The sequence below is a fragment of the Mustela lutreola genome, chromosome 4, assembly GCF_030435805.1.
Source record: "Mustela lutreola isolate mMusLut2 chromosome 4, mMusLut2.pri, whole genome shotgun sequence".
NCBI classification, from domain to species: domain Eukaryota; kingdom Metazoa; phylum Chordata; class Mammalia; order Carnivora; family Mustelidae; genus Mustela; species Mustela lutreola.
In genome coordinates this window covers 4,874,297-4,895,958 of record NC_081293.1, presented here as the reverse complement: position 1 = coordinate 4,895,958, position 21,662 = coordinate 4,874,297, and the positions used below count along the sequence as shown (strand labels likewise).

Sequence of the window (21,662 nt, the reverse complement as noted above, 5' to 3'; positions counted from 1 at the left end):
CCTTTCTCTGCAGAGCCCCATGGAGATCTTCCTCCTCCTTTCTGGTGTCTCTGTTCCCTCGTCAGGTTCCTGACCCTCCATTAGACCTTGCAGTGGGGGAGCCCCTCACGCCTTGGTCTTCGGGCTTCTCATTCCATCCTCCCTCCGTCAGATGGCGCGCTTCAGCTCTGCGTCTCCACCCTTCCTTGGGCCATGATGGCAGCTTAATGGGTGTTTGTATTTGTTCCCTACAGTCATCTGCCCTCAGAGTTAACAGAGCCTGGACAGCTAAGACCTACGGAAATTTATTGTCTCCCAGGTCAGGGGGCCAGGAGTCCAGATCAAGGTGTGGGCAGAGGTGGTTCCTTCTGGAGGCTCAGAGAGAGAACGTGCTCTGTGCCTCTCACTGCTGGTGGTTGTCCCCAGGCCTTGGCACTCCTTGGCGCCACACTCGACCTCCGTCTTCTCGTGGCCTTCTTCCCGTGTCTCCAAATATCCCTCCCCTTATGATGACGCCAGTCCTTGGACTTAACTCCCCTCTGACATCTGCAGTCCAGTATGATGTCACCTTAACCTGGTAACACCTGCAAAGTTCCTAATTCCAGATGAGGTCCCCTTCACAGGTCCCAGGGTTTCAGACTTGAACATGATATTGTGGAGGACATAGTTCAACCCACAACAGTCATGCCCAACAGATTTTTTTTTTTCAGTGAAATAAAATGTAAGAAAGCATCCAAATTTACTGAAGATAGTACGGTTAAGGTTATTTCATAAAACAGTCCTACACAGATATTTATATGTGCGCTACTTAGTGAAGTAAAACCTACTTCTTATTTCAAAAATAGTTGGAAAATGAATCTTTAAAAAACTGCCTCTGTGGCCTTTGGTCACACTGTATCACCCTTGGTCTCTTAAAGGGAAGGAGCAGGCTCTCTGTCTTCTAGCCATACATCGTCCTTTGGTCCATATACTTACCTAACCTGTCCCTGCCACAGGGCCTTTGCACCTGCTGGTCCATCTGCCCAGAATGCCTGGATTCTGTCTTTCCTTCTTCATATCTGAGGGTCAGTTGTCCCAGGGAACTGCCACGGCAGTCTGGGCCCACTGTTACACTCTCACTCCTATTTTTCCTAAAGGGCCATGATCACAGACCTCGAAGGACTACTGTATATACATATGTGTGTGTTGTTCTAGTGCGATTATTTGTTTAATGTCTGCTACCATGCTACTAGAGCCCGAAGGTCTGTGGACTTTGTTCTCCATGTTATATTACTTTTCCCATAATAGCTCTGAGCCTGGCCTCTAGTGAGTATTCAGTAATCAGTGCATCAGTGAGTTATGTTCCCTGAATGAATCAATGTAAATGACCATTGTAACCACGAGGGGGTTCCTGTGATGAGGTCTCGTCTGGGCTTTTAAAGGAAGCAGCTAGCCTGGCTTGAGTGCTCTCTAGGACATACAAGGACGTCATGTCTCTCATTCTCAGAAACTCGGGGAGATGGAACATCATACATCATTATTCCAGTACTACAGATGAGGAGACTGAGGGTCAGAGCGCCCAGGTCACTGGCCCAGAGTGCTTAGATTTAGGCGCAGGTCAAGGCTTATCCCCAGGCCTGAGCTATCTGTGGTGGACATGGGTTTTCTGCTTTTTGGGATGAAGATTCATAAAACCAGGAGCTGAGATGAGGCCCCAGAGACCAGATTCATATGCTATTTTAGCCCAGAGTTCCGGGGCTGGATGTGGACTACAGCTTTGGCTGTGGAAAGCTTGCCTCCTCAGCGGCCCCCTTGGCAGCCTTCAGGTGCGCTCTGACTTGTGTGTGTGGTAGGTGGGGCGTGATGGGACGCGCCAGGTGACTCTGCTTCTGCTGCTGTAGCCTTGTGGGGTCAGGCGCAGTGGTTCAGCTTCGGGAATCTCTGCTTCCTCAGTGGAAAGAGGGCCTCGGCAGCTTCTCTCTGCTCACCTGGTAGTCTTGTTACCTGAGTCAGATGAGACCAGGGCCCTTTGAGAGATGTGACACAGCGCTGTGCCGTGGCGTCATGGAGGTCCGGACTTGCCAGGCTTCGAGATGTGTGCCATGGGGCTGAGCACGGACCTTGGGGTCTGAAGATCGGGTTCTCTTTCTTCTCTCCTTGCCTGTGACTCGGCCAGGTCCTTGGGCTTCTCCCTCTGGGACCGCTTCTGTTCCCTCCTCAAATGTCAGTTGTCGGAGTTGAACTTGTCTGTGTCTGTAAGGCTGCCACCAGCCCTGGGAGCCCGTGGCTGTGTAAGGAGCCAGGGTCCCCGCACTCCGCATCACGGCTGCTCTCTCCTTCCCAGGAGGAAGGTATGAACGGTTCGGGAGTCCCTCTTGAGGTCTGGTGGCAGCCGTAACTAGATTGGGGGATTACGCTGAGATGCGTATAGATTCATCAAAGCTGCCTTCTTATAAAAACTAAAGAAAAGACCAGTCTCTCTGCCAGGGAGTCAGCCCTGCCCCTCACCTTCCAGCGCCTTGTTCCCCTTGTTACCTTTGTTCTGGCTCTGAGTACCTTTGTCTTATTTGAGTATGAAAACAGCATTTTAGCCCCTTGCTACAGCAGGCCTGGACCTAGCGAGGGCTGTGCTCTCAGATCTTTGTTGATCGCCCATCCCCCGTCCTCCAATCCTGTGAGGACGTGTCATTTTCCACATCCAGGACAGAATAGTGTAACTGGGAAATGTGCATCGGACATCCACGAGCATGTCATCCTCTGCCAACCCCACAAGGAGAGAGGGTGTCCAGGGAGAAGCAGGAGTGGTGAGGCTTCCCTCTCCACGTGGGCCTCCTGGTCTCCAGGTGTCCACCCCAGCTCAGGGGAAATGACACATCACTGCAGGACACCAGACATTGGGTCACTCCGCAATGACCCAAACCACCTAGCATTTTAGCCATCCTTCTTTTTTGTGAGAGATTATTCCAGAACCAGAAGGAATCACTCAGCCGTTGGAAGAGTATTTAAAGCTTGAGTCAGTCTGTGGCAGGCCAGCTGCTGTGACCAGCTCGCACCACCTCCATTGGTCGGGGGCAGGGTAGGGGCGGTGCTCAGGCCGGCTCTGCTCAGGCTCCGTAGGCTGGGATCTGAACATGTGCTGGCAGGCCCTGGGGGTCAGGCCTGTGACCTGGAGCTCCCCTGGCTCAGCACATGCCCACTCCACCGAGGCGCGACTCGCCCACCTACATGGCGAGCACCAGCACTGGGTGTGAGCGTGGCTCTGTGCTGCGCCGTGTGTCTCCCTGGTGGTTGCCAGGAGCCTGTGGGCTGTATCCTCTCCCGGCCCTGGGCTGTTGCGGCCGCTGGGGGCCTCTGTCATTTATGCATGAGCCAGATGGGAGTCGGGAAACTGGACCCCCAAGGCCAGGAAGGGTGTACAACTGAAGGGGGCTTCGATCGTATGGACTGTGGGCCATGTGGGGTGTCAGTTAGACAGTGGAGCCTGCTCTCCTGTCACCCCTTGGCTGGGTCCAGTAGCTTTGCTGACAGTGGACAGGCATCTCCTCCCTGGGGCGCTGGCGATGGCTGCATTCCCCAGACCCTCCCTCTGTCACCCACGTCGGCACTCCTCTCGGATGGAGAGCAGGAGGTCCGCAGACCTCTCCTGCCGAAAGTGACAGCTGGGTGCGTAGGGCCCTGGAGACTCCTCTACGGTGGCAGCCCTGGACGGCTGTGGGTTGACCAGGAGGCGTTTTGCCTCGAGAGCCCCAACCAGGTCATCTGTGAACAGCCGCTTCCCTTTCCATGTGAGCTGACGTGAGGATGAACAGAGCAGCTTGATGACCTAGCAGCTGCTAAACTGTAATCCTGTACGATAATTGCGCAAATTATTATTTTTAATATAATCAGTTCCTTCCTTAGGCAATAAAGGAAAAAGTGAAATTGCTCACAAACTAATAAACGTTTATCTTCTGAAGCATCAAATTCTGTTTACTCACGAAAGGCACACCTCCTCTGCTGACCCTGTGGGAGGAAAATTAACATTTCTTTTCCCTGATAAACAAAAACAGGAATGTTTGTTGACATCTTTTGGTGCAGAGCACTTCCTTACATGGAAAATGCTAAGGAAGGGTGGGAGGTATTTGAAAGAGGCCTTCCCTGCTCTGATTGTCCACTCTGGGGCTTAATTGTAACCTGTGAGAGCTGGTTTTGTGAGCGGGGCTGGAGGATGTCTTTTGGTGTCTGCAGGGTTCGGATGCTGAGAGCAGGCTCTGAAAACAAGCTTCCCCTCAGGCCAGGGACCCAGGTCGTCCTCTTGCCATTAGAGACTGAAGAAGGAAAATGCCTTCCTTACCCTCCAAGACTTCGCCCAAGTTCCCTGCAGGGTGGGGGGTGGGGGGGAGTTACATAATCAGCGTTGGGGGGTGGGGATGGGTAGGTGAGACTCCCTTGGCTGGATTCTTCCTCCTTCATTTCCCTTTGGTGGCAAGAGAAGCTTTGATCCTCTCTTTGTTTGTCTCAGTGCTGGGAGACTTTCGTTTCACTTAAAAATAATCGAAGTCTGATTTCCAAATGCCCAAAAGAGTGACTCAGCATTTCCCTTGTCCTTGGTTCCCAGGTATGGAGATATGAGGAGGCAGATCGGCTTCGAAATCAGAGACATGTGGTACAACCTCGGTGAGTAGCTGGGATTTCTGGGGAACCGCGGTGACTCTCCCGAAACTGGTGAGGAAAGACATCAGCCCTGGCTGTCAGTGCCGGGGAGTTTTGAAAGTCTGGATTGCGTCTCTATCTCAGAGAGCAATTGCTACCTTTGCAGTAGTTGTTTTCGGTAAGTAAGACATAGGAAGAAACTCTGAACCGTGGGGCAAATGGAAAAATCAGTAAGAGTGCCCCTCTGTCAGGTAAACACGGCTCTGCCTTGAAATTTCTTGCTTCCGGGCCTCACTAACATTCACCCCGCGTCCAGGCATCAGAGCAGGTGACCGGGTGGCTCATCCCACTGCTTACTGAATTCAGTTGATCACATTTTACCCTCAAAGGGGTTTTTTTTGGCCTGCTCCAAACCGGACACGGTGTGTAGGTACACTGCCACCCGGTGGTGACAGTAGGACATGCTCGCACACTGAGAACACACTAGGGGCTCCTTGTGCTCAGATGAGAAATTAATGTAGGTGTGTGTCACTACAAACTTCCCTCTTACTACTGCTTTTGCTGCATCTCGGGAATTTTCATAGATTTTGTTTTCATTTTCATTTGTCTCAAGGTATTTTCTGATTTCCCATTTGATGTCTTTGACCCATTGGTTATTCAGGAACAGGCTTTTTAATTTCCTCTGTTTGTGAATTTTCTAGTTTTCCTTTTGTTTTTGATTTCTGATTTCATTCCATGGTTGTTGGTATGACTTCAGTCTCCTTAAATTTGTTAAGAAATGTTTTATGACCTAAGATGTGACATATCTGAGGGACACTTCGTGTGCCCTTGAGAAAACCATGATTCTTTTGCTTCTAAGTGGAATGTTCTAGGTGTCTGTTAGATCCATTTGGTCTATAATGTTGCCTTGATCAGTAAATATAAACAATCTAACCTTACACCTCCAGGAACTATAAAAAGCACAAAGCCTAAAGTCAGCAAAGGGAAGAAAATAATAAAATTTATAGCAGAAATAAATGAAATCGAGAATGAAAAAAATCAATAGAAAATTCAACACAACTAGAGTTCGTTTTTTGAAAAGATAAACAAAATTGACCAACCTTTAACTAGATTAACTAAGAACAGAGGAGACGTAAGTAAATAAAATCAGAAATGGAAGCAGAACCATTACAATCAATACCACAGAATAAAAAGGTTCAAAAGAGGCTACTATGAATGATTATTCATCAGTCAACCTTGAGGAAATGGACAAATTCCTAGAAACATGCAGCCTACCAAGACTGGATTATGAAGAGACAGAAAATCTGAACAGACGGATGACTTGTAATCAGCAATCGAAAATTTACCAACAAAGAAAAGCCTAGGACCGGATAGCTTCAGTGATGAATTCTACCCAACATTTAAAGAACTAATGCCAGTCCTTCTCAGACTCTTTCAGAACATCGAAGAGAAGGGAACACTTCCCAACGCATTTTATGAGGCAAGCTTTACCCTGATAATGAAGCCAGATAAAGACACTACAAGAAAAGGAAACTATAGGCCACTGTCTGTCATGAACATAGATGTAAAAATCCACCAGAAAATACTAGCAAACTAAGTTCTGCAGCACATCAATGGGATCATACCCCATGATCAAGTGGGATTTTTCCTTGGGATACGAGGATGGTTCTGCATACACACGCTAACAAAAGTGATACACTGCATTTACAGATTGGAGTATAAAAGTCTTATGATTATTTCAATAGACACAGAAAAAGCATTTGATGAAATTTAATACCCTTTCATGTTAGAAACTCAACAAACTGGGTGTGGAAGTAATGTACCTTAACATGACAAAGGCCACATAGGACAACCCCACACCTAAGATACTCAGGAGTGAAGAACTGAAAGCTTTTCCTGTTAGATCTGGAACACAAGGGGGCCCACTCTCTTGTTCCTATTCAGCATAGTACGGGAAGTCCCAGCCAAAGCTATTAGGCAAGAAAAAGCAATAAAATCCATCGAGATCACAAAGGAAGAAGTGAAATTATCTGTTTATAGAAGGCATAATCGTTTATATAGAAAACTCTAAAGCCTCCATCAAAAATGCTATTAGAACTAACAGATTAAGAAAACTTGCAGGAGGGGCGCCTGGGTGGCTCAGTGGGTTAAGCCGCTGCCTTCGGCTCAGGTCATGATCTCGGGGTCCCGGGATCGAGTCCCGCATCGGGCTCTCTGCTCAGCAGGGAGCCTGCTTCCCTCTCTCTCTCTCTCTGCCTGCCTCTCCATCTACTTGTGATTTCTCTCTGTCAATTAAAAAAAAAAAAAAAAAAAAAAACAAAAAAAACTTGCAGGATACAAAATGAGCATAGGAAAACCAGTTGCATTTCTATGTACTAACAACTATCTGGAAAGGAAATTAAGAAAATAATCCCATTTCCAGTAGTGTCAAAATGAACAAAATACTAAAAGTAAACTTAAAACAAGGAGGTGAAAGACCTAAACAGTGAAAAGTACAAAAAGTCAATGACAGAAATGAAGGAAGAAACAAATAAATCTAAAGACATCTCATCTTTGTAGATTGTAAGACTTGAGAGTGTTAAAATGTCCATATTACCCCAAGCAGTCTGTAGACTCAATGCTATCTCCACCAAAATTCCAATGGCGTTTTTCACAGACATTAAAAAATAAGATTCCTAAAGTCATATGGAAGCACAAAAGACCCTAAGTCACCAAAGCAGTCCTGACAAAGAACAAAAGTGGAGGCATCATACCTCCTGACTTCAGAATATGTGACGAAGCAGGAGTCAGAATACTCTAGTATTCTAGGCAGACACAGAGACCAACAGGACAGGAAAGAGAGCCCAGACCTAAACCTGCACGTATGCAGTCCCCTGACCTTAGACAAAAGACTTGAGAATACACAGTGGGGAAAGGGTCACCACTTTGGTAAATGGTGTTGGGAAAACTGGGTGTCCACATGCAAAGGGAAGAAGCTGGACCGTTGGCTAACATCATACCCCAAAACCAACTCATAGTGGACTAAAAACTTAAACACAGACTCCAAACCTTAAAACTCTAAAAGAAACCATAGGAGAAAAGCTTCTTGATACTGGTCTTGGTGATGATTTCTCGGAAATGACAGCAAAAGCAAAAATAGAGAAGCAGGACTACGTCAAACTCAAAAGCTCCTGCACAGTAAAGGCAGCGATCAGCAAAATGAAAGACACTCTGTGGAATGAGAGAGAACAGTTGCAAACCATAGATCTGCTAAAGGGTTAGTTTCCAAAATGTATTGGGAAAACTTACAACTTAATAGCAAAAAAAAACCCCACCAATTTAAAAACGGACCAAGGACTTGAACTGACATTTCTCCAAGGGAAAAATGCAAATGACCAGTAGGTATGAAAAGGTACACAACATCACTGACCATCAAGGAAATGCAAATCAAAACCCCAATGAGATGTCCCCTCACACCTATTAGGATGGCTATTATGAAAAAAGCCGAAGATGATAAGTGTCAGCCAGGATTTACAGAAGTTTGAACACTTGCACAGGGTTGGTGGGAGTGTGGCAAACAGCATGGAGGTTTCTCAAAAGTTAAAAATAGAACTACCATATGGTCCAGCCGTCTCCCTTCTGGGGGTACATCCAAATGGATTGAAATCAGGATCTTGATGAGGTATTTGCACACTCGTGTTCATGGCAGCATTATTCACAATAGCCGAGAAATGGAAATAACCTAAGTGCCCAGCGACGGCTGAATGGATAAAGAAAATGTGGCATGTGCATCTTCAATGGAATTTTATTCAGCTTTATTTTTTTAGTAAAAACGAAATCTTGCCAAATGCAAAAACATTCCACTTACATGAGTTTCTGAAGAGTTATCCTCTCAGAAGCCGTGAGTAGAATGATGGTGGCCAGAGGCAGGGCTGAGGGGAGCCGGACGCAACGGGGAGGTTTTGGTCAAAGGTACAAACTGTCAGTTATGCAAGATGAAAACGTTCTAGAGATCTGCTATACAACATAACACCCAGAGTTAACAATACTGTGTCCTGCATTTAAAAATTTGTTAAGAGGGTAGATCTCATCTTAAGTGTTCTTCTGAGGGTAAACAATAAAAAGAAAAAAGAATATAATAAAACAGTTTTCAAAGATTTTTTAAATTTACTCATTTGAGAGGGAAAGAGTGAGCGAGAGCATGAACGGGGTGGGGGTGTCAGAGAGGGAGAAAGATACTCCCCGCCGAGCAGGGAGCCTGATGCGGAGCTCGATCCCAGGACCCCAGGATCATGACCTGAGCTAAAGGCAGACGCTTAACCAACTGACCCACGGAGGAGCCCCAGTAAAATTTTATTAATGAAAATAACATGGGATTCGCTATTAAAATGTTAGTCACTATGCCATGTAATTCAGTTAGGTAAGGAATAAAGAACTGGTAATTGGGCGTCCTATCACCATCTTGAATGGGTCCTCAATGGACCCGCCTCTCTCCTAGATGAAAACTCTAGGAGTTTTCTAGTTTGGATCATATGGTGGTTCTATTTCCAGTTGCTGGGAGATGAAACTCTTCCCAGCACCTGTTCTCCACTGTCAGCTGGCTTCGTGCCGAGGCATCCAGGTGCCTTTCTTCAGCCTCACGGAGGGTCCTGTGGAGGGTCCTGTCACTTCCATGGTATTTCCCATATGAAATGTTCGTTTTGTTTACTTTGGCCCATGAAGCCAGAAACGGCTGACGGCTGCAGAGGCCACCCCTCCCTGCTCTCCCCAGTGACTCTCTTCTCTCCAAGGAGGCAGGTGTCTGTGCACCTCTCCCTCTAGTTTCCCCATAGCGCCCGGGTTAAATTTGTTCCCCCAAGACTGGAGCAGCTCAGTTGCATCCCACATTGCTCCGTTCTTGAATCGACTCCCGCTATCTGTGCCGTGGCTAGAGACCTTAGCCAGAAAGATCCCGACATATCTCTGTTCCTTGGGAAGAATGCAGCAGGATGATAAACATGGAACATGATGGTTTTTTCCCTGAAGGTGGGGACCTGGACTCCATCGCTCTCCCGAGGTCCCTCCGAGCAGACGGGGTCAGGGTTTGGGGACCTCGCCTGTAGTCCAGCTTTGCAGTCAGCAAGTTCATGGCCCCTTGTTTTCAGCCTGAGCCAGGTTTCCTCACAGGGGGTTGCTGGCTCATCCTTCTTGAGTCTCCGGATGTCAGCAAACATGTGTAAAGGCAGGCCCTCTCACTTCTGTAGGAAAAGTTAGAATTTCCAAATATCCTTTGTCCACCTGTCTATATGAAGGATGGAGTCTTTATCAAATGGGTGTTACACGAAAAATAAATGCAAAAGGCCTTGGGGAAAAAGCTATACGATATCCTATGGATAATGCTAATAACATAGAAATTAAGAAGCCTGGTTTAAAGGGAGGCAGCAGCTGGGTTCTCAGGGATCAGATTCCAGCACAAACGCTCTCAGGAGCTGCTGATGAGCCCGTCGGAATGGCTCCATCTGCTTGGAACCTGCAGCCGGGCCTCAGGCACTTGAGCACCCCTTAAGGAAACTCTTTGCTGGGTCATTGGAAGGGACTTTCCTGCAGCAGCTTCAATGCCCAGAAGCTGAGTTACAGCTCCAGGCTGTCCAAGAGCTTCCTGCATCTCCCAAACTGTGCCTTCCCAGGCCTTGTCCTGTCCTGGATCTTCCTGCCAACCGCCCCCCCTTCACCGGGAAGAGAGGAGGAGCCCTGGCTCCAAGTGAAGACTTGAATCCTACCACAGATTTCTTCCTGCCTTGCCTCTACCTGGCCGTGTGGCCTCCCCCATGACCCACTCTTTCTGGGCTTCCATCTGTTTTCTAGGCTGTAAGATAGAGAGGTTGGACCGAAGTTTTCAAGAGCCTTCCAATCCTGACGCTCCATAATTCCTTAGATATGTATGATGATCTCAATAATGAAATGCCAAGGCTTCTAGAACAGGGAGAGGGCCATCCATGATTCATTTTAATTGATCATGTTCTGACAGATGCATTTGTCATTTGCCCTGCGGAACTCAATGTAAGCAAGGGACCAGGCGCAGCCCCAGTAGAGAGCACAGAACAAGGGATGTTTAGAGAGTGGCATGGAAGGAATCGCTGTCTGCTGGCCGAGAGGGAATCCAGGGCTCTCCTAGCTGCCAGCAACCACCTGGCAGGTGCTGTAGGCTTACCTGCCTCCCCACCCCTGCATGTGAGCCTCCGGGCCGTCTCTCAACACACTCACCCTTCCCAAGAGAGGGGCATCACCCTCTTGTGAATTGTTCAGTTTCATTTACCAAGTACACACTGTAAGTTGTGTGTTTCCCCCCAAAAGAGAATTTTAGGTATGATTTCCAATGACAGTACTTAAGGAAATGGCTTGATACCTGGTGCATCATTTAGGATAACTAGAGACATCCACCCAGAAAGGTGAAGCATCTGCCCTCAGCTCAGGTCATGATCCCAGGGTCCTCGGATTGAGTCCCGCATCCAGCTCCCTGCTCAGCGGGGAGTCTGCTTTCCCTCTGCCCCTCCCCCTGCTCAAACAAAAATAAATTAAAAAATCTTAAAAAAAAAATAGAAAAGAAAAGAAAAAGAAAGGAAAAAGATAAATAAACTGCTTTTTTCTTGCTTGATAAATAATTTTTTCCCCAACTCCACCCACCCTGGCCCTTTAGTGCTCCCCAGGACCTTCCCTTTTGTGAGGGTCACCGAAGGGTCACTGCCTGGCAATGGAAGGCTCCAGAACTCAGCTCAAGCCATGACTGGCCTGACTGATGGATGCAGCTGCCTTTCTGACTTTTCTTTCTTCTTATAAAAATTTTGTCCCTGAGACTGGCCACCATTTGCAACTGGCCCCATCTCCAGGGTTGTCGTGAAGGAAGGTATAAAGGGCCCGGGGTAGTGTGAGCTGCTTTGTGACACCACTTTCAGGCTCTGAGAAAGGTTCGACCTTCTGAGGACGCCCCCTTAGGTGGAAATCGGGTCTTTAAAGCTGTTTTGGAGCAGTTGGTTCCCTTGACATTATCTGTCATTATGCTCAAACAGGCTGAGTCAAGCAGGAGATCTTCTGATTTGCTAGGTAAAGGATGCAGTTAGGAGAGCAAATGTCCCATTGCATCCTGGCGGTGGCTGATTTGAATACGGTGATGAAAGCGGAAGATCTGCGTTCTGCCGCTTTTCAGCCAGGAACCTTGACTCTGGCCTGAGAGGCTGCCAAAAGGTCAAATGTATCATGGCCTTGGTCAGTGAAGGGTAGGAATCTGGTAACAGCAAGAAATAACCATCAACCAACATGATTGCTTTCCTTGCTTGTAAAATAATTGCATTATTTTGGGAAAATTAAAAACATAATAAAAAGTATCAGTTGCCCAAAGGATCTGCCCCGAGCAGCCCATCAGAAGAGCTAAGAACGGTTCCATGGGGTCACGTCAGGCTGCCTGGCTCTTTCCTACTGCGAACTCAGGTGTTGGAGCCTGCCCCAAGTGTCACTGCCAAGGCCCCCGCTCTAGAAGTTTATGACAGCACGTCTCAGTTCCCCAGAATGTACACAACCTATTTTCTACACAGCCTTTTTTTTCTAATGGGCTCAGGTTTGGGAACATATTGGCAGCTTGATCTAGCTAGCTCTGCCAACAAAATAAAAATGGAAGTCAGGTATATTTATCATCTTAAAATTAGTCACCTATCGCACGATGGGGCCTTGAGCCTTTCAAAAGGTCACCAATCACAGAAGCAAAATGAGGGAGTCACCGAAGTAGTATCAGTAAAGGTTTATTGTGCACACACCAAGGAGACAGTTAGCAGGCCGAGAGCCCTCAGACCAGTACGTGGGGGGAGGCTCAGAGGTATATGTTAGGAAGCAGCTTTTGTCGTGAGAAAACATGGACTGTTTATTGTTTATAATATTAGTGATCAGTTATAATTTTAGAATTCTCTTAAATGAGGGGGAATTGGTTCGTGGTTATCTCATGTCAGTCATTGGAAAATGTTTTGTTTTTGTTTGTGTTTGTGTATGTGTATGCCTATGATTTCCAGAGGCAGAAGCACGAAACACCTCAGGTCAAGTTAGCCTTGCAAAATCAGCTAAATGAAGTTTTGCTTGTAGGACTGAACTGGTTTTGTCCGCTCGGAGAATGTTTGACGCTGGTCTCCATTTGTTTTTGATTTTAACAAGCCGAATGCTCCACGAGACTGTTTCTTCCCTGAGTCCTTGCAGTCATATGTGTGGTACATTGAGATGAACGTCTCGGATCTCCCTCCGAGCAGAGCTTCATAGCAAGGACTGCAAACATGGCGTTGCCCCGTGGGACAGAGCGTGTGTTTCTCCCCTCCCAAACCTGTCACATGTTGAGTCTGAAAGGAGAAATCAAAAGTACACTCTCTCCCAGAGAAAGGAGGGGGCAGGAGGGATGTGCCTCCTTCCCGAGCTTTTCAGTTATTTATCAAAGCTGCTCTGGGAAGCAGCGCCGGAGCACCTGCTTTCCCCTCGGCCCACGCCGCCTCCACTTCCGATTTGTTTATTACACACGGTGGGCCAGCCGGCGGGGCCGGTGCCCCCCGAGCCAGCGTGCCTGCGGCAAGATCCCGATTGGCTGGGTTTGTCTGGAATAGTTTTCAACTGGGGGTTCCCTTCGTGGTTGATGCTGGGGACTGGACAAATTAGGTGCTTTCCTTAAAGCCTGCATCGATGGTCCTCAGTTTGCCTGGATAGTGGACATTTTTGCTCAGTCTACCTGTGTGTACCTGGAGATTTTCCTGGGGTAAGACTGGGTTTAATGTCCCGGATTTTTGGACCCCCGTGTTTGCTGAGATCATCTCTCACCCAGGGAGAGGCTGCTGATGGGTGAGACCTTCCCCTGCCAGAGAGAGCATGGCCCGGTGTCCAGACGGAATGGGTCGGCACCATGTTTTGTAACTAGAAGAGAGACGCTTGGTGGGTTTTAAAGAATCTGGGAGTTGTAACTAGGGGATTGGCAAGGTGACCCGAGGTAAAGCGTTCCTACAGTGATCTGATAATTACCTTGTTCTTCCTTTGGCTCAAAGGGGGAAAAAAAAGTGAATCCTCTTTTTCTTGAAGTCTACACTGCAAGAGTCACCTTGATCCTCATTGATTTCAAACCTGAGTTCATCATTAAATTTGAGCAAGATATGCTCCAGGGGAAATCCATAATGCAAATGCAAAAAAAAAAAAAAAAAAAAAGAGAGAGAGAGAGAGAGAGAGAGAGAAAGGAAAAACAAGAAAGTAAAGATGATTCCCAAGCCTTGCTCACCGTGAGGACCATTTGTTCGCAGAGGTTAAATCCCCGGGGTTATCACTATAGGTAGAGCTCAGCACTGACCCCTGGCCGGGTTCCCGTACTAAAGGGCAGGAAAGTCAATAATTGAAAATTAGAAAACTGTCATTCTTATAGCCTAGTTTTCCAATCCTTGCATCTACGACCACTTGCTCCTGCCATTTCTAAATGTCACTGCCAGCTTGGAACAGTAACAGCTGTCAGCGACAGACCGAGTACTCCATGACACTCAAATTGTATTGATGAACGACTTGGTGTCACTATCATCTGTTTTCTGAAACACTGGCTCTGACATCTTTTCGGCATAATACAAGACAAGTGTCACCTGAGAGACTGAGTATAATAGCATTTTTAAGAGAATGCTTTGCCACAGTTATATGCCTATCAGAGACATTAAGCATTTGAGGAAGTGATGAGAATCCCGTTTTTATAGCCTTAGTCCAAATACCACATATTTAGTAAAAGTTGAAAATAAGATTTTCGTTTTATTCAGATTCCTTATTGGAGGTTACATTTTATATATGTGTCCACTTAATGTAAATTTTAGAAATCTATTAATTTAAGTTTATTAGGAGGGTTATGAACTTTGTTAAGTGTGGCTATTTATTATAGCCAGATTTATTTTATGGCTTCCTTTACAGGAATCCTTATTAGCTGAGTAACTAAAAAAAAACTAAACTAAATTCTTTAGAGGATCCATTCTCTTTTCTGATTGTGCAGAAAGATGAGTAAGATAGATTAACTCTGGATAAGTTGTGACTGTTAATAACAAAATGGCACCACTGAGATCCCAGGTATGCTGTCTCCCAGCCCTGCTGTAGAGCCCCGCTGATGTCCTTGATTTTTGTGATAAAGTTGTCTGATTGTGAAATAGCATTTATCTTATGTAACACGTAAGTCATGACTACAGATCTTACACTGGATGGATATTTTAATAGCTTCCTTTACAACATTTCAAATACAGTCCACTTGTTTTTTCTATTTTAAGATTTTATTTGTTTATTTGAGAGAGAGAAAGAGAGAAAGTGAGCGGGGGAGGAGTCGGGGAAGAAGGACAAGCAGACTCCATGCTGAGGACAGAGCTGATGTGGGACTCAGTCCCAGGACCCTGAGATCACGACCTGAGCTGAAATCAAGAGTCAGATACTTAACTGACTGAGCCACCAAGGAGCTACTGCAGTCCACTTCATATGCTAAAAGCTGAACACATTGAAAAGTCTTCTGGATGAGAAATGGTTGCATGTTCTAATATCTCAGCTTTCAAAGTCAAACTGATCTGTGTTCAGTTTGGTCCATCAAAGCTCATTTAAAATCCTTTAAAAAGAAAAAATTCTGAATAATGCCTTTCTGTATTTAAGGTCAACACAAGATAAAGTTCATTCCAGAAATGGTCGGCCCGATATTAGAAATGACGCTAATTCCTGAGACAGAACTGCGCAAAGCCACCATCCCCATCTTCTTCGATATGATGCAGTGTGAATTCCATTCGACGCGAAGCTTCCAGATGGTAAGGGCATACATAGTAGGTGTGCGGTAAGGGACTTGGGGAGAAGTCACACAAGGCTGAAAACCTTGAAAAAGGCTTTTTAAGTGGCTCTGGAGATAAAGATGTTGAACATGAAAACCCAATTCCCTGCAGTTTAAAAGAGAAAAACCCTAGGCCTTCCCTTTTTGAAGAAGCCTATCATCCTTTGTCCTCTTCTTTAGGGAGAAATATTTCCAATTATTATTAGCTTTTACTTATTTTAACTAGATTTACTACACATTCAACCCTGGATAAAAGTCTCTTCCCCCTTGGTACGTACCCTCCAGATGTTTAACCAGATGTTACCACACTCTGTCAGACTGGCTGCTTCTTGCCAACGTGTGTTATTTTCAAGTCAAAAAAGTCTTTGCTTTTCCTCTCTCACCTGGGTCTTGGTCTTTACCTGTGCAGCAGAACTGATAAGAGCTCCTCGAAGAAAGTCCGTGTGCCATGCTCAGAACATATGGTATCAATAGGAAAGACAAAATCTGAATATTTATGTTGGAAGATTAAATAAATCTTCCCTGGATTCCATGAAGAGAAGTATGTGTTTACATATTCGCTGTCGGGTAACACACTCACATGCACGAGAAGAGCCAAGTGGTAGTGGGTCCTCCCTACTGAAAGCAACCTTTGCTTAAATATTATAATAATTCAAGTACGTGAGTATCCATTTCACATGGATTTTTGAGAAATATTAAGGAAAAAACTCCTATATTGGAAGGAAACCAAAACTGCCCTAGAATAGCATGATTGTTGTGGGATCTCTTATTTATTTATTTATTTATATTTTTTTAAAAAGATTTTATTTATTTGACAGAGATCACAAGTAGGCAGAGAGGCAGGCAGAGAGAGAGAGAGAGGAGGGGAAGCAGACTCCCCGCTGAGCAGAAAACCTGACGCGGGGCCCGATCCCAGGACCCTGAGATCATGACCCGAGCCGAAGGCAGCGGCTTAACCCACTGAGCCACCTGGATCTCTTATTTAAAGAGTAGATGTTCCTTCTCCCCTTGATGCTGTTTGGTTCTTCGATTGTGCATTGTTTATAGATTTCCACTGGTCGGTCCTCATTATTGTGGCATGAAGGTGGTAGCCAGGAAGAATAATTTTGGTATTTTCTAGAGCCAGAAACAGATCAAAGCTAAAAGAACCTCTGCTCTGTGAGAAACAGTTGGGTTTGCCCCCACCGAGGTCGGGAAACCGTGACTCCCGGGACCACCTGGTTCTCCAGCAGATGACCAGACGTCCTTGGTCTTCGATTCAGGCCGTGACGTTGGTACAGAATGGAACCAACTCCAAAGGGATGTTGTGTGAAAAGGGAATAAAGCAGACCCGTGAGAACCCCCCGCCCACCCGCCACCTCCTTCCCTCCCTCCCTTTGCTTCTTACCCCCTTTCTTTGGTTCTCTCTCTCTTTATTTGCGTAAGGGAAGAGGGCTTCCTTGCACTTATTTATCTATAAAAATTAAAGAGATTGTTTTAAAAGAACAGCTATTTTTATTCCTCTGGTTTGCAATCAGTCTTTGTACACATGTAATGTAATGTTGTAAACATTGTCCAAATTTTGGGGGTTCTCTTTGTTTGGCAATCTATCACAGACCTCTTTCTTGATTACAACGTGGTAACCATGATTTTTATGATGGCATAACATTTCATAAAATGAAATGGGTAATCTTCTCGTACCCATCCCTCTTGCTGAGCATTTAGGTGGCTTGCACGTCTCACTACTGTGAGTAAATGTGCAGTGAACACGTGCATGTATATAGCTTGACTTTCTTTGGAAAGTTTTCCTCATATGCATTCTCAGAAATGGAATTGCCAATTCAAAATATTTTTGTAAGTTTTGACATCGCCAGTTTTTTTGTGGGCGTTGTTGCCGTAAGATTTGACCCATCTCCACTGCCACTGGCCCTAAGTCATGGTCCAGCTCATTGCCAACCTACCAGAAGTAGGATTTGGAGTTTAAAACGCCTTTTCCTAGTCTGAAAATACATCTGACTTTTTGAATTTTATATGAATTAAGCCCCAAAGAAGGACCTTATGAAAAAATGCTATTAAAGAATCAGGTAGGAGCACCCAGATGGCTCAGCCTATTAAGCATCCAACTCTGGATTTCCGCTCAGGTCGTGCTGTCAGGGTTGTGAAACTGAGCCCTGCGCTGGGCTCCACACTGAGTGAGGAGTCTGTCAAGGAGTCTCTCCCTGTCCCTGTCCCTCTGCCCCCTTCCCCTAACCCCCACCTGTGCTCGCACGCCCACGCTTTCTTGTGCTCTCACTCTCTCAAATAAAGAAATAAATCTTTAAAAAAAAAAAGAATCAGATAAAGGAGAAAACTGTGCTTATATGGTAAGTGTTATGAGCCCAGGAAACTAAGATCAAAGGCCTTTAAAACACTGCGTCATTTGTAATTCTTCAAAGCCAACTTTGGGGCCAAACTAAGGTCAAGAGCAGTTGGAACAAGGACCAGGGCATGAAGGAGAATTTGGCTTCTGAGTTGTTCCTCTTCTCCCTTCCATTCTTGTGGTTCTTATTGCTGCAGCTTTAAAACATCTCACATAGTCGCCTGTGGCAGGGATTCATTTTCTCCAACTCGCAGGGTCTCTGGCTCCTCCCTAAAGGGCAGGAAGTTGATGAAGGAGAGTCCTGGTGTTTCTCCCTCTGTTCTCAACGCTGCCCCCAGTGGTGGGTTCAAAAACGGTCTCGTATCAGGAGACCTCATTCCAGAAAGCCGAACTGTCTGTGTGATACCAAGAAGTAGTTCTGCACATTTAATTCTATTCCACAAACAGTTTCACGTCCCTAAAACATGTCCCGCTAGGATATATGTGAATAAAAGCATCAACCTGAAGACACAGGTCCCCAGATCCTGCCACCAGGCTGAGGGTGGTCCGCTACTTGGATTTTTTTGGTTAGTGGTCATCGACTGTTCATTCATCTGTGTTGTCATCTACTCGTACATTCAAAGACAAAGGGTAGGACATGCCAACATTTTGTTTTGTTTTGTTTTTTAACATTTTATTTATTTGTTTTATTCATGAGCAATAGAGAGAGAGAAAGAGAGAGAGAGAGAGAGAGGAAGAGGCAGAGGGAGAAGCAGGCTCCCCGCTGAGCAGAGAGCCTGATGCTGGGCTCGATCCCAGGACCTGGGATCATGACCTGAGCCGAAGGCAGACATTTAACCCACTGAGCCACCCAGGCGCCCCAAGGCCAAAGGTTTTTAAAAGCAGAAAAACAAACTTGTGAGAGGAAAAAAAAATCAAAATCTCTCTGCTCTATTAACCCCATCTTGGGAACTGGGGAAAGACCCGTCTCCTTTTCTCCTGTGACGCCTCCATTTATTTTTTCTCTTGATCTCTCTCGGCCTCCCGGGCCCGGTGTCACACACAGTATCATCCTTCCTAGACCTGCTCCCCTGTCATCCCCATTTCTGTCAGGCTCCTCATTTGGTTTGAGGGTGCAGGTTACAGTCGTCTTGTCTTTGTTTGGTCTTCTGGCCTCCGGGTGGGTTGCGGTGACTCGTGCGTCCTTCCTCTGTCTCATCTCCAGCACGGCAGCAGCTTCTCTTGGGCCCTCGCCCAGGCCTGTTCCGGACCCCAGCATCTGTCTCTTGACTTCTTCTATCTTGTCGAACTCTTTCCCAGTCTCAGGTCAGCCCTCATTTCCTTGGGGCGCCTCCTCTTGCTGAGGCACTAGGTGTGCCCTCTGGCCTTGCTGGGGGTGTCGGGCTCTTGCCACGAGGGGGCGCGCTCACAGAACAGCGGGGCACAGGCAGCCCCGCCTCCATCCCAGGAGCTTCCTGTTGGGGCTGGCTGGCGGCTGTGTCACTAATCCGCCACCAATCCAATTACCTAACCTTATTAGTCACATCAACAAGGGCTTAAATTGGCTTCACTTTTAGAGCAGATGCGCAAACCTAATGAAGTGTGGGAAGACATTAGGGTTTTTCGTTTTTACAGAACATACGTGTTTTGAACCTGTTTTGTTGCTTATTTATTTATTTTTTTAAGTGTGCTGTGTCTTTCTGAGTGGGTCTGTTAAGGGGCTGTCCTCGGTGAGGTGTGCATTCTGTCTGCGGGGGTAGTGTGCTCTTCCCGCTGGAGTCGACAGTGAACCCTCTGGACGCAGAAGGACCTGCCGTTTTACTCAAGATAAGACTGCATCCGGCCAGAGCCTGCGTTCCAGATGTGCTTTTCTCCAGTTCCCCAGAGCTGCAGCTCCTGTGGTCTTCTGCTGCAGTGGAGGACTTGCATTAGAATGTTCTTACACGTACATTTCCCCAAAAGTCTACTTCTTTCCTCTACTTCTCCAAGAAAGAGCATGACTCTTCATCCAAAGAGACGTGTCCCTGCCGTTGTCTCTGCCTCTCCCGGGTCCAGCCACTGGATGGCTTCACCTGGCTGTGGGATGGGGACGCATGGAGTTACCTTTCAGGTGCTTTGTCCTCCTGCTGGTCTGGGACATGCTTTCCAGGGCCTCGGGCAGTGCCTTTTGTCCCCTTGATACTGTTTGTGCTGGGCAGACCTTCACAGGTGCTGAAGAAGCCCTGCGAAGGCCAGCTCACAGCAGTTCCTGGCTCTTCTCGCCCTTCCTAAGAATCTTTTATGCTATGGATGCCACGTCCGTTCTCCTCCGTGGTCCCCCTCTCCTGCTCCTCCTCTGCCCATTAGCCCTGGAGGATGCATTTTCTGGTCTCTCTCCTTGCCACTTGCCCCCTTCTTAAGTCATCCCAACAGGGGGTTCCCTGTCCCCCATGCCCACCTGCCCCCTGGCTGTCCCCAGTCCTGGATTTGACTTTTTTCAAAGAAAAGCTCCGACATGGGACTTCAGGATCTGCTCTGCTAATGTGTCAAGGTCTGGAGGCACCGGCATCTTTGGGTCCCTTGCATCGTCCGTGTGCACCCGCTGGACCACATTACTGCGAGACCAACCTTCACGGGCCTGAAACTGACCTCTCCCCTGGGTCACCAACATCCCCCTTCAAGACCAGCAATGCTCCAAGTCTCAGCCTCACTGGATTTTGCTTCATAAAAAACAAAACAAAACAAAACAAAACATACTTTTAAGTTCCCTCCTGGCACCTTTTTAAAGAATACCATTTGTTATGTCTTTGGGAAAAACAGAATTAACAGCTGGGAAATGTGGCCAGTGACCGTCCAGGCTGTATACCATTAATAAAAATGGAATGGAAAAGTCCCTACAGCAAAATTATATTTTCAGTCATGGAGCTATTTTCTGTCATCTTTGTGACGGTCAGTAAAATGCTCCACAACTTCCGGAAATTCCTGTTTCGTTGTAACACTATTAGAACATGAGTAATCTTGGCATCTTCGATGTTTTTGAGGTGCTGTTTCAATAATCTCTTTCTACGGCCCATGCTGGGAACTCTTGAGTGACCTAAGAGGATGTTGGCAGCTTCTGCCACTTGGAGGGCGAGCAGGATAGTTTGCACTAGCCTGTGGATGTGATTTTGGTGGTGATTTTATCCTGCTTATTCTTTAATTCTTTGGGATTTTGTTTGTTGGCTTATTTTTGCTTTCGATTTCAAAATACTACTTGATTTTATTGTTTTGGACCCTGAAAGGGAACGTACAGCACAAGAACTAGGCTTTTATTTCATTGAATCCCAGACCTAAGAGTCTTTGAGAGATCATGGAAATGAAAGCCCTTGAGTTTAAGAGTTCTGATTACCTTGAATTCTGTTCTTACAAGCCCTCCAGCAGAGAGATGCCCACACTTCTGTATGTCTTTTAGCCAAATCAAACAGGACGCACTCTAAGAGCATGTTCCTGGAGTCCAGGGTCGTTGAATACCGCCCAAAAGTCACTTGTCAGTGTGTGTGTAGGGTGTGGACATGGGGAGCGGCTGTACCTGTCTGAGCCATTCCCAGCCAACCAGGCAGTGGACAGTTCCCCAGCCTTGGGGCTCTTGGGCTCTAGACAGAAGCTTCAAGGTCAGTGAGTAGCCTTCTTGTTGGATTTGGAAGGATGTGGGGATTTTAGAATGTAAGATATGGCGTGTGGGAGATTAACTGTGTAATTAAGTTTACAGAGCGGTTAAGCAAGAGGAATGCAATATACATAAAAATATTCGTGTGTCTGAGCGCAGGGATTAAAGGCTGTGACAGGCTGGGGGGACTCAGTGGCTTCTAAGATGTCACATGAACACAGAGCCCTGAGAGTGTGGGCATGCCAGGCTGCTCCCTGCCCAGCATGCTGGCTCCTTTGTCCCTCGGCCCTGCTTTCCCCACAGGTACGATTCAGTGATGTTCTCCTGCC

The 21,662-nt window shown here is 46.6% G+C and overlaps 1 protein-coding gene across 3 annotated transcripts in view; it reads left to right on the top strand.

Annotated features, from left to right (window-relative positions):
* The window catches only part of DOCK1 (dedicator of cytokinesis 1), a 485,813-nt gene that overhangs the window by 396,885 nt on the left and 67,266 nt on the right, over nucleotides 1-21,662 (top strand). For all 3 annotated transcript variants that reach the window (XM_059172849.1, XM_059172848.1, XM_059172850.1), the window contains exons 32-33: nucleotides 4,556-4,614; nucleotides 15,223-15,371. In XM_059172849.1, the coding sequence (XP_059028832.1) occupies nucleotides 4,556-4,614; nucleotides 15,223-15,371 (208 nt within the window). The remainder of the gene's footprint in view (nucleotides 1-4,555; nucleotides 4,615-15,222; nucleotides 15,372-21,662) is intronic.